General features: G+C 39.8%; 1 protein-coding gene across 1 annotated transcript in view; it reads right to left on the bottom strand.

The window, feature by feature from the left end:
- Window positions 1-10,318, bottom strand: part of LOC105627637 (ephrin type-A receptor 4) — a 58,546-nt gene extending 48,228 nt beyond the window's left edge. The window contains exons 1-2 of the mRNA XM_012208916.1: window positions 10,299-10,318; window positions 3,421-3,502 (exon numbers count right to left, since the gene is read on the bottom strand). Coding sequence (XP_012064306.1) covers window positions 3,421-3,502; window positions 10,299-10,318 — 102 coding nt within the window. The remainder of the gene's footprint in view (window positions 1-3,420; window positions 3,503-10,298) is intronic.
- Window positions 10,319-13,021: the final 2,703 nt, after the last annotated feature.

Genomic DNA, 13,021 nt, shown 5'->3' with positions numbered 1-13,021 from the left:
TTCTTACTTATACGTATTACGTATATAGTATAAATTACTATTAAGTTATATTATTACTTTTAGTACTACTAAGGTAAAAATTAATTTAATTACGGTTACGTTAAAAGTACTAAATACAATACTTGTAATTCTGTTCTCTCTCTCTCTCTCTCTCTCTCTTCTCTCTCTCTTTCTCTCTTTCTCTCTCTGGTTCTCTTTCTGGCAACTAATGAAATTAAAAACTTGGAACAGAATTTAAATCAATGCGAAGTAAGCTATGGGGTCAGCGAGAAGGACGCTTAATTAGTTCCAGCGGTATGTTCCCCGCATCTTTCGTCGGAAGTCATCATGGTTGAGAGGGGGACCGAGATAGAATATATAATACGATAGAACATGAGCGTATATCTTTGGTCCTTTATGTGAGTTTTGACCCTCGCCGTCAGCATCAAAGCATCTTTTCGCTCCGAGCCTTGTCCTCCCTCTGTCGACTTGCTCAAATACTCTGAGCTAATTTCGTTTACTTGTATATTAATAACTACCCTATCAGTTAAAAGGGCGCATATTTATCGTATTCGGGATATTAATGCCGACTGGAGAAGAGTGATTAAAATGATAAAAGAGCATCCACAAAGTCTCGATCGCTTTTTCCTACATGCATTTAAAATATAAGTATATAATCCTTTGATCTCTGCGCTTAATTAAGAGTTATGAAGAATCTAGATGTCTCTTAAATAATGAATACCTTTATTAAAGTGTATTCAATTAGAAATAATTTCGCACTCTTCCTCGCTTGTCATCGCACAAGAATATTGTCTTTCTATTTATTGATCCACGGCGGGGTTGGACACTTAATGTGTGTGGTGTGCGCTTAATTGGATCCGGATCCTCTCAGGAAAAATATTCATCCTCGGAAATAAATTTCCTGTCACGCATGATCGAAAATAATGATGCGTGTGAGAGGCGCGCTAATTCCTGTCCGAGTAAACTGATTAGAGCGAGTCGTGAGAACATTCTCGTTTTTATCAATCTTGCTTTCTCAGGACGCAACTTCCTTTGGAGAGAATCGCTTGAGGAAGCGGATCAGGCTCTGGACTAATCTAAGAGGATTCCCCACTTTAGTTCGCGCGTACGTTGACGTACGCATTCCTCGTATAGTGAAGGGAACCTCGTGAAACGTGAATTCCTCGACCCGGGAAATGGAACATCGTCTCTCGTCATCTACGATCGTCAGGCATCAATGGACAAATCTTGTCGTTCATCCGATCGATCTGCGGAACGTGCAAGACGTGGAATTCCGAGCGGGCGACTTGTCAGGATTGAATACGAAAGATTGCCGATAAGCATCAGTATTCGAAAGACGGAATGTTTGAAAAATCGATTTGGGACCACGGCTTCATATTATTAACGCATATTTTAAAGTTAAACGATCGTCCACGCTTGGGTTTTATTTGTCCAGTGTGAGGAAGACGTTCGGAGTGTCAATAGACAGAATCGACGAGAATCGTATACGGACACCAATACTTAGCGCCAAGAATGCGAACCTTTGGGAGGAACTTTAAAGGCTCGTAGGTGTAACTAATATCGCGGTCGTTTTTACGAGGAGCACGTGCGCTTAAGAGTTCACGGAAGAGAAAAAAAGACAGACAGAGAAGGGAGAGAGAAACGTGTATTTCGACGTAGCACTTCCGATGGGTGAGATGGAATGGGAGGTGCAAAGTGAACTCGAGTGGTTCACGAAGAACGAAGCGTGTGAGAGCGTTTCTTTTTCGGGTCATTCTCAAAAAAAAGAAGATCAGACACCCGTGCGTGGTCCGCCGGCGTAGCCATCCCTCTTCGGCCTGTTTCGTTCGCGCGGGAGGGGGGAGGGGCGAACGTTTAGCACCCAGAAAAATCAACAGCAGTCTCAAAGAATCTTTTCAAATAGAGTGTTACGCTGGCCGATTAGCGCTGCGATACTAACAATCGACGTTGCGAGAGAAAGAAGTGAAAAAAGAAGAACGAGCACGCGTGTATCACACATTCGATCGAGGGTAAAAAAAGGATTTTTGACAATTGAATAAAATAAATAAAGAATAAAAAGTTTACGGAAAGAGGCAAGAAGCTCGTGGGATCTCGACGACGAGCAAAGAGTTATTAATTATCCGTTTACAGAACAAATGGCCTTCTCCGTTAAACAATGACATCCTGCATAAATGTTATGAAAGTATCAAAAGATAAGCATAGAGATAAATAATGGAGGGATATAATAAAAATAGAATAAAAATTACAATAAAGCTTGGAAATAACTCCGATGAGTTTGTCGAGTCGCGAAAAAAATCAAAGCCGCCAGTTTATCGTCATGATCGAGCCGAAGGCTCGAACGCGAGATATCCGTGGCCGACACTCACGTAGGGTCACGAAAGAGGATGTCCCCCGTGCGCGAAACTGCATTCTCGGTGCCTACGATGTTTAAATAAACACCGCGTGTTCCTCCTTTTCCCTTCTCCGGCCCGTCTTTTCGGCCGGCACCTCTGCCGGCGCGGTTGTATCACTAATTTGTCCGTTCAAACAAAAAGCAATTTGTTACCCGGTTGGACTGACTCACGAACCGAGAGCGATGCATACGGTCCAACTGTGGAGCGCGAAGGAGGACGGGGAGGAAGCGGGAGTGATGCTGCAGGAGAGAATCGGCAAAGGAAGAGAAAGAGGAAGAAGAAGAGGAGAAACGGAGAGAGGTGGAGGCTGATTTAAACCTGTCTGGCGGCCCGCTGCGCGCTTAACAACTGAAAAACAAACATGGCGCCGAGAGAGCGCATCGGCCAGCGGGAGCCCACGTATGTGCCGCGTGCGTACCGAGACTATAAAGTGCTTCTGGTACCCACCGGAACCCGGCCAGTCGAGTTCCAAAAGATTTCTCCACTCCGCGAGAGAAGAATAAAAAAAAAAATACAGAGAGAGAAGAAAATGTCGGGAGATCCTGGAATTTTTTTCCATCTAGGCATTCCTTTGTTACAATCATCGGAAGAGAGAAGAGAGAGAGAGAGAGAGAGAGAGAGAGAGAGCGCTCCTGAATGCGCGTGCAATGACCTCGCGAGAGAGTATTAATTTATGTTTGAGACATTTTTAATATTTCCCTTTGGCCACGCAGAAAAGGATGCCGAGCGTGCGCGCGAGCAAGCGAGCGGAATTCCTACGTCGGCGGGAATTTCCCCGTGTTGCTGTTGGCACGTCGAATATTTCCGTGGAAATTCGCGATATTTAAGAAATTGTTTCGTTCTTCCCCCACATCGAGGAAGGGCGAATCTTACTTTCGGATTCTCGATGCTTGTATCGTTTAAAAAGTCAAGCTATCGGAATGAATAATTTTCCTTCGTATCGAAGAGAGAAAAAAAACATTTTCGCTAAAATTTTAAGAAGTTTGATGTCTTCTATAACATGCGATGGAAATTTTAATCTACTTACACCAGGAGTGTTAGCTTGAGGCCCGAAAGGATATCTCGTCCAATCGAGTTTCTCCTCCGTCGTCGTGTCCAAGAGAACAACTGCAAACACAAAGAAAATGTGATGTTAGTAGTTTGAACATTATAATAATCATAATAAATATTGTTCATTTTTTTTCTAAATTATAAGATACAAAATGTATCTTATAAAAAGCAGAGAAAAATAATTTTAAAGAACTCCCAAATTCTCTTTTTATATTTTCATCAACTCCCATTATGCAATTCCTTCAATTATCTTATTTCGTACAATTAACACATTTATCAGAATAATTACACGCCAATGTTATAAAGAAAAACAGTTTTGCTGAAATATCTAAAAATTTAGTTACATGTAGATCTGAAAATAACTTTGTTAGCCTATAATTACGTAAGAGTCTCACAAACTAATTAGAAAATCAAAATTTTTTACAGCCTTGCTCATCCTTATGTTTGAGTTTCCTATATAATTATTTTAATAATTCAACAAAAATTATTTTCAGATCTGCATCTATCTAAATTTTTCAATACGTCAGCAAAATCGTTCTTTCTTTGTACAATTACAGAAGGCGATACGAAATTCAAACAATAGTCAGATTTGACTGAATTTATCTTGCATCGTGAGGAAATCTACCCACCAAAGAGAGATGGAACTATAGGAGCACGTTCTCTCTGAAAATGGCGGATCGTTGAAAACGCGGGGGGGGGGGGAGGGTGAAAAAATATCGAGAGATGAAAGGAAGACGGAAAAGAAAGAGAGAGAAAGAAAGATATGTAAGGTTGGAAAAAAACGAAAAAACCCGCTATATCGGTGCATTCGTGCAAGAACCAAGTTCCGCGCTCTGTCCTGCCTCATACTCGTCGTATAGAGGTGGCGGTGGTGATGTTGGTGGTAGTGGTCGTATCGACCGGGTCTGGGCCGCCACCAACCCTCAATTCTCCTCTCTCCCTTTTGTCGATCCGTTCTTCCTCTCTTCGCCTCTCATCCACGCGCCCAGCACATTCCTCTCTTCTTTTCGCCTCGCGTTCTTTGTATCTCCAGCACCTTTTCTCTTTTCAGCCTTGACAGCACGTCCGTCCTTCCTTCCTGTATCTCCTTTTCATCATTCCTTTCTTTTCGTGCCTTCCTTCCTCCCCTTTTATTTTTATCATCATCATCATCATCATCATCAGTCATTTAATTCTCCTTCTAATTTTCCTTCATTTCGCGATATTCGTCTAAACCTATATTAAATTAGATTGACTGTATCACTGGTTTCTAATAATGATTGTCTTTAGAGTTCCTATTTGGATATCGGGTCTTTGAATTTCTAGACCAAAGCGCGACGCGAATGCGACACACTCATCCATTCATCTCCGACAGCATAGAATCTCAAAGGTGAAAACTATATGCTGTAAAATCCATTTTTGTTTATACCATTTTTTTGGACCCTTTTCCTTCCATTTCCTCGCCCATCGACCTCCCATCCCGCCACCGACTGAATCGACAGAGGCACTCGCGCGAACTGCAATTATCTCGCTGCATCCAGATCGATGTGGAGCAGAGTGTGAGCGACAGATCGCGTGCTCAAAACAAAAAAAGAAAAAAAAATTGTGCCGAATGTAACTTTGGGATTAATCTGGGACGAAGTTCTGGTCCAACAGAGACCTAAACAAATTTTTAGGCGATTCCAACCTAAATTGCAAAAAATAAAACTTTCTCTCTGTTGCTGTAACAATTTTTATTTTCTATCTAAATAAAAGGATGTATTGCACGGACGCTTCATGGGATACGTGTATCTATATTTTAGAATGCGCGAGAGTTTGATAACGGCGAGTATTAATATCGCAAAAGGGATATTCCATTTTAAGCCGAGGGATCAGTTACCCTCTAAGCCATATCATTGTGAAGAGTATCTCACAAGAGTGGAGTTTGCACTGCAACGTGCCGATCTAATTCAAGTGCTCTCGTGAAGAACTTCAAATATATAGGCACGCGTCTTCGCACAACCGAATTCACGGAGTAAGATCCGAGAGAGAGTTGCTCCTTCCATATCGCCTTTATCGCTCCTAATAAACTTCGCAGAAAGCTTGGCAGATTGACCTCAGGATTATTCTCTATCACTGAGATTTACTCAACGAATAACCGACTCAATCCACGACGTTATAATAATGTTTCTTCAAATTTGCATTTTAGACAGCGCCGTTTCCATCTTCTCGTCACGTGTTACGTCGAAGAAGATATCTATTTCTTGAAGGCCGAACGTAGAAGTTACGAAGAAATGAATTATGGGATGACAAACCTCTCGGATCGATCTGACTACGTAGTGACACGAATGAACTTGAGCCACGTAAGAAAAAGGTCTCTGTATAGAAACTATCGAGTTTACTCTTAGCCAATCTATATACATATAGCTATATCGCTGCACCACCAGCTGTGTAGGGTAATTCCGGGATAAGATAACTATAGTTACTAACACAGATGACCACGGAAAGAGATGTACTGAAGTACTCCGTAATAATTTCGACGAGCATGACTCTGGCAACAATTTCAATCAACTGTCATGACGTTTTAGTAACTATTCAACCGTATCACTATAGCGGCTATTAAAGGGACCGCAAGCGCTGGCCATTTTCCTCGTTTAAAAGGCTATAAAGGTTGCATTTCCTTTTATCCACGATCGATTGTAACGGTCGATTTGAAGTCAATTTTATGTTACTAAAAATTGAATACAAATTTTCTTTAGGAGAGAAAAAGAGAGAGAGAGGAGAAAGGACAAAATCAATCAAATTTTTATCAAACAAATATATAAAGCATAGAAGGATTTAGAACGTTCTATCTCTACACAGAAAAAAAATGGTTTTGTTGAAGTATTAAAAAATTTTACTGGATGCAGACCTGAAAAAATGATTTTGCTGAAGTATTTAAAAATTGTGCTAGATCCAGATCTGAAAATAATTTTGTTGTACATCAAAATAATTTTGTAGGACTCAAACACGATGAGCAATTCTATAAAAGATTTAATATTCTAGCAATCATCTGGAGCATCTTACATATTTATTTTCCAGCTAAACTTCTAAATACTGCAAAACTGTTAGTCTTTCTTTCCGTGTACCGATCATACTTGTGTCATATTTTTACCGCGACTTCATTTTTGCTACGACACTTGCTTTTTAATTTTTGATTTATGTAGTTTGACACTTATCCTTCGAGGGTTCATTTTAGAGCTAGTATAAATTTCAGAACTTCGATCGACTAATGTTGTACCTCGGGATTACCTCGCCACAAGTGCGTGGCATCAGGGAAAGATAACGGTGTGGTTTGAAGATTCGATGCTGGTCGACCGCATCTACGCGATCATCGACGCGAAAAGAGAAAGTACTGCCCGCCGATATACGAGATGACGCGGCGGCGGCGGCGGCGGCGGCGGCGGCGGCGATCGTCACATGCCGGTGCAGCACTGCAGCCGTTACGTATCGTGCGTGCGACACGTGCATTATGCGCCTTCGCCTGTTGGACACGTGTCACATGACGCGAGCCACTCGCGGCGTGTGTCGTCGTGGAATGTCGAGAAGAGGAGCGGCGGGAATAAGAGAGGGGAACAAAAAAAAATTATGGATGTGCTCCCTCTTTCTCTCTCGTGACTTGGATCATAACCGAGGAAAATGCGATTACGTACGTTCGGTAAAAGCTTGCGGGCAAACGAACAGGAAGAAAATACGATGTCGCGACGCCGATCATCTCGCGGGCAATGCCAGCGCGATGTAACCGTTATTTTGCAGAATGTTCTGCGGTAGTTGGACGTAAGTAACGCGAACGTTCAAGTATATTTTATCGTATATCGGATAACTTTCCATAATAATAAAAAAGTTTAGAAACGTGTAGCGCTTAAGAAAGTGATCAATGAATAACATGCTTCCAGTAGACGTTGAAATTATTAAAGTTTAAGAATATATATAATTTTCCTAGACGAAAGTACCGTTTCTTTCAGATTCTATAATATATTATTTATTCTAACTTTTAAAAATATACTCTAATTGAATCCCGTGTTACTAAAATGTAAGTAAAATATATCATAAGACACAGACGTATCTATAGAAACTATTTAATTTTTCAATTAATCTTTTTTTCAAGTAGTAATAATATATTTTTATGCAAAGAGTTAAGAATAGAAATCGCGCAATTATCTTTAGGAAAATGATTTCCATTATAGTAAAAAATTTTAAAAACATATGTCGTTCAAGAAAATTATCAAAATTATCACGTTTCTAGTAAACGTTGAAATTGAAATTATTAAAATTGAAGAATACAAAAATTTTCCTAGACATATTTGATTGGTTCCGGAGACTTTCCTGCGATATATAGTTACTCTTTTCAAGAGCAAGATGAGATCTGACAGTAGCTACCACAATGCATGAGATGCAAGGTGAAAGAGCAAGCTCCGATTTGCGGCTGACATCCGAGAAAACAAGCTCATCTTGAAAGAGCATTCCCTTCCCGAATTCGACGCGATTGTGGATCGACAGCGACAAGCAGACAAGACAATCATACACGACTCGAGACAACTTCACTAGTTGTGGGAGGAAAGGCAGACGGAGGGTTGACGGGAGGTGAAAGGACACAGCGCAGAGCCCCTGTCTCGAATTACTATTCCCGCGTGTGTTTACCGACGAGCGGAAACGACTTAACGGGCAGGTCGGTGAAAACGACGATACATCCTTCTTCCTTTTGCTCCATGTTCTCGCAAACATTCTGATTCATCGTCCGTGTTCCACAGGGTGTCCCAAAAGGGGCAATAATTTGACAATTACATTCTACATAACGCGTTTCAACACGATCTTCTCTCTCTAGGAAAATCTTGTACGACGACACGGTATATTTTTATATTCTTTAATATGATCAAATGTACCTTGAGGAGCAACAACTTTTTTTAATAAAAATTCTATTACTACAGAAATACTCTTGAGACCATGAAGTGAGAGGTGAAATTTTACCATCTACATATTTATAAGTAATTGCTTTCGTTTGATGGAAACCTCTTACTTTTCAATGCTAACTTTTAATTATACGAAATTTTCATAGAGAGCGTCTATTTTGGAGACGTCCTGTATGTACGCTCGCAACATGCATAGATCTTTCTCATCGTAAGTGTGCGTGCACGTACATGTGTGCGTGTGTAACCGGTGTACAACGTGGTCCCGCGAGAGGTACCCGAATTTAAATTTCAAATTTGGAGCGTGTCGCAGGGTGTGACGGTATGCATAGCGTTGCCCGCCGGCTCTAACTCACTCCACCGATAGTGCGTCTTCGGCCCTTCTGCCTTCCTCCCTCCTTCACCCCCTCCCCTTCTTCGTCCCTTTTAGTCCTCTGTGCTCCCCATCCCTTCCCTTTTCCCGAATCTACCCAGGACGTATCCAGCATGGTTCCTCTTATTTCTTCCATTTATCTATCCATCTCGATTTTTCATATTATTCAAACGAGAGAAGAATCTGATCTTATCAATCGGCAAAAGAAGTCCCCATTTATAAAATGTTCTCGACTGAAGTGGTATCCGACGGTACGCTGTACTTTCCCTCATGCACATGTTTTCAAGTCGGTTTGGAGCTCGTTTTAACACAAATTTGTTTCGCGATATCATCGAAGTAAGCTGATTCATCGTGGTATACCTATGTCACATTTGCTGAAAGTGAGTAGAAACTGTGTTACGGATGCAAATCTAATATTGAATGGTTTAACTTCGATTAGATAGACGGCGGTGTGGTAATTAGTTAGATTTCTCTCAAAGTGTTCGCATCGTCTATGACAGCGAAATCGACATAATCGATGAAAGACGCAAGCATTCGACAAAATTAAGTAAGTCTTAAAGCCGAGTATAAATATTCGTAATAAATCTTTTATCAATTGCGGAAAATTAATCGTAAATTCGAAAAAAAAGGAAATTAATTATACGTTAAGTTTTTTTAATTTTCCTTTAAGAAAGTTAATTTATTGTTGCATATTACGTAATCAATGTGAGGTTTCAAATTCAAAACGCAATAAGTAAGAAAAAAATTAAAGTATATTAATAATAAAAAATTACAATTAATAAAAGTTGTTTCAGGTTTAGATACTCTTAATAAAAGATAATAAATTAAAAAAAGATTTTATATCATTTTAAAAAATTTTATTTTATCAGAAATTTTCTGGGAAAATCTGATTAGAAATTGATTAAATTTACTGCCAGAATTTAATCAGTCAATTTCTGATTAATTTTTTTACTTGGGTATCGAATCTTTCGCAATTAAACTCAGACAACTTATATCCGAGAACTCAAGTAGCTTACAAGATTGACAGTCTGTATATTGAAGAAATACTGAAATTACGTCTTGACATATAGTGTTTCGGTTCAAACGATCGCGTCAGTAGTTAACGAGCTAAAAGAGACACCGCGCGAGAGCCGAGGTCCAATCTCCTTTTTCTCGTCTCCCAAGTCTGAATCTTCAGGGATCTGTCGACCCTGATCGGTTGGGCTGCCGACGTCGGCTGCCCAGCTTATCTCCCGTGACTTCCAATCTAGCTTGCGTAAGGCGACACCGTTCTGTCTTTCTCTTCTTCTGTCTATTAACTGTCGATCGATGCACAATGCATACCTCTAATCAGAGAGCGACTCGCGCGCTCGCTCATCTTCCCTACAATAAAAGAAATCGTTTCTCGCGACGATAAATCAATAGCTCAGGTTGCCAGAAGAAGGAGATAGGTGAATGACGTAACCAGCCTGTTCTTTCCGTACGGTCCTCATATATAAGAAGTTCGACCCCTTGTATATCCAAAGAGATGGACGAATTGAATCGTGAGCTTAAGAGAACCTGTTGCCCGTCACGAAGACGATTAAGATTACGATTTCGTCTTCCGCACGCGTGCGCATGCATAACGCACAGCACGCACATACGCAAACGAGATTAAGGAGCCTGATTTCACAACGATATAATATCGTTACCGTTCCGCGGTTATCATTCACCGAAACCCACCCGCGGTGTCGGTTCCTGCTAATGCCCGACTCTCACGAGCGGCAACACAGAGATTTCGTGTGTGCACAGCTTCCAGGATCTTTGCTCTTTCTCTTTCTCTCGGAGAGCAGCAAGATCATCACTGGTTTCATCAAGATCGGCATGGACACGTAAACGCGAACGGGCGACGTTACGCTCACCGTAACATTGCTCGTGTTTCCCATCGTGCTCGCGCATCGAGGAAGTATTCCAGATTTTGATACCGTTATCCAGATTCCATCTTTATCCCGAGCGGTTTGCATTTTGTACGTAGCGTCAGGCGAGGCCGCTTCGTATCTCGCCTCCATCTTTGCTCTATGATTCTTAGGATTTAACGAAATATCCGCTTGAAATAGTCAGTCTATTCCGATTGTATCGCTCGATCAACTTTGACTATTATTATATTTCGTGAGTCCAACGATAATACATTGCGAAACGTTTAAAAATAACTACAATCAATAAATAAAGAAATATATAAATGAAGAATTTCGAATTGAACGTGACATAAAAATTAAAGAATCAATTATTTCTTTCATGGCAAGTAATTTAAAAAATTAAGTTACAATTGATTTTCTCTCTCTCTCTCTCCCCCTCTTTCTCTCGTAATTAAATAAATTATGTTCTTGTTAATTATCTGGAATTTCTCTTAGAACATCTTGATTACTCAATCATTCCGATCACAATCACGTCATTAAACGGTTAGCCATCGCGCCGATGTTGACGAGTTGAATTGCAAATCGTCACATACACGCGGCGATCGATCAGCGGTGAGAGAACCTCGGAGAGAATTAGGATGTCCGGATGATCTTCGTGAGCGAGGAAGTCACGTTTCGTAATTCCGCGTCTCGAATAGTCCATGTGCGACGAGGGGCATATCGTCTAATGCGTTCACCTAACTAGAACTCTAGAATAATATTGGATTGTCCGGAAAATCGTGTCGCGCAAAAGATTTAAATTTTAGTATACGTTTATTAAATTTAAATCTTTTGCGGCACGAACTTTCCGAACAACCCAATACAATCCTTTCATTTAAACCGAATGCCGACAATTTTCATATTGACTATTTCGATTGTGATTTTTTTACTTAATAATCTATCGCCCAATAAATAAACGATAAATATTATAATAAGTAAGCTTAGTAAATAAACGAATAAATAAATAAGTAAACTTACTCTCTGAAATCTTTGGAATAGAATCTAACTCTTAAAAATCAACAATTGAGCCATTCTTTTTCAATAATTGACTTAATGATTACTCTTTAGAATTAGATTCCATTCTAAAGTGGAGTAATAATTTTAGAGTAGTAATTTTAGAGTAATAATTCTTAAATATGATAGTTATTAGATCAAATATGGCGGACTTTTGTGCTACTATGGTACATTTAGAGTTCTACACCTATAATCTGCTAGCATTTGCGCTCTCGCTCAACTCGCTCGGTAGATCAGCCGCGCGAGATACAGACGAACGAGTACGGAATGAACGAGCGAAGAAATGAACGAGAATGAGAACGACGCAACAGTGAGAGAAGAAGAGAGAGACGGAAAGAGAGGTACGCTAAGAAGAGAGACCACCTACGTCTTCCGACGCGCGCCCAGCGGATATTCAAGAGACGGTGTACGTTCGTTCTTCCACTTTATTTCGGCTCTAAAAATGCTGCTACGAGGCCCATCGTGACACGAGAGTCGCGCAGCTTGTCTTTTTCCGATTTGTTCTCTCTTTCTCTCCTGAATTCCCCTTTCCTCTCTCGTTCAATGTATAGAAATCTTCCTCTCTTCTTCAGTTCCAACGAGCGACGCCTCCATGCCTTTGCTTTAACAGCCTTCCAATTTGTCAGAATCCTTCTCTCTTCTTCTTTCTATCAATTATCTTTTCTTTAAGTCTCTCTCTCTTTTTTTTCTCAATCCTCACTCATCCGTTACCGTCCATCTATGTGCATCCCTTCTTTAGTACCGGTGTATCATACCTCGAATCATTTGGCAAGATGTCGTTGACTCATTATGCGAGCTACGCATATGTCCCAATGGAGATCCCCAGTCTAATCCGCATTATATAAAAGAGATCATGATATAATCGCGTAGTTTGATGTAGATACATTGTGACGACTTTCATATCTATGCTGGCTAAATAAAGTTACTAGATAAATTGAGGAAAAGAAAATATCTTAAGAAGATATACTAGAATCTAATTTTTCTTATTCAACTCTGTTGAATATATCTTTATCATTTTTATTTAAGGAAGTAACTAATAATAGATAAGAAAACTAATAAAAGATAATTGATCTTAAAATCCCTCTTAAACATTTAATGTACATTTAATAATGTACATTAAATAATTATATTTCTTTCTTTTCTTAAAATGTATTTCTTTCTCTCTTTTTTAAAAACGGATAAACATACAGTAATTAAAACAACGTTTATCATAATCATCAGACTTGAAAGGTTACTGGAAAATTTAGATATATATATATATATATATATATATAATATATATATATACAAGATGTCGTATTCGACCCAAACCCCTTAAAAACTTTACTTCCTCGTACTTCTATTTATCGCGTCAGACGTAATTAACTTCGTATA

Source organism: Atta cephalotes (genome assembly GCF_000143395.1).
Source record: "Atta cephalotes unplaced genomic scaffold scaffold00009, whole genome shotgun sequence".
NCBI classification, from domain to species: Eukaryota; Metazoa; Arthropoda; class Insecta; order Hymenoptera; family Formicidae; genus Atta; species Atta cephalotes.
This window is presented reverse-complemented; position numbering and strand designations above follow the sequence as displayed.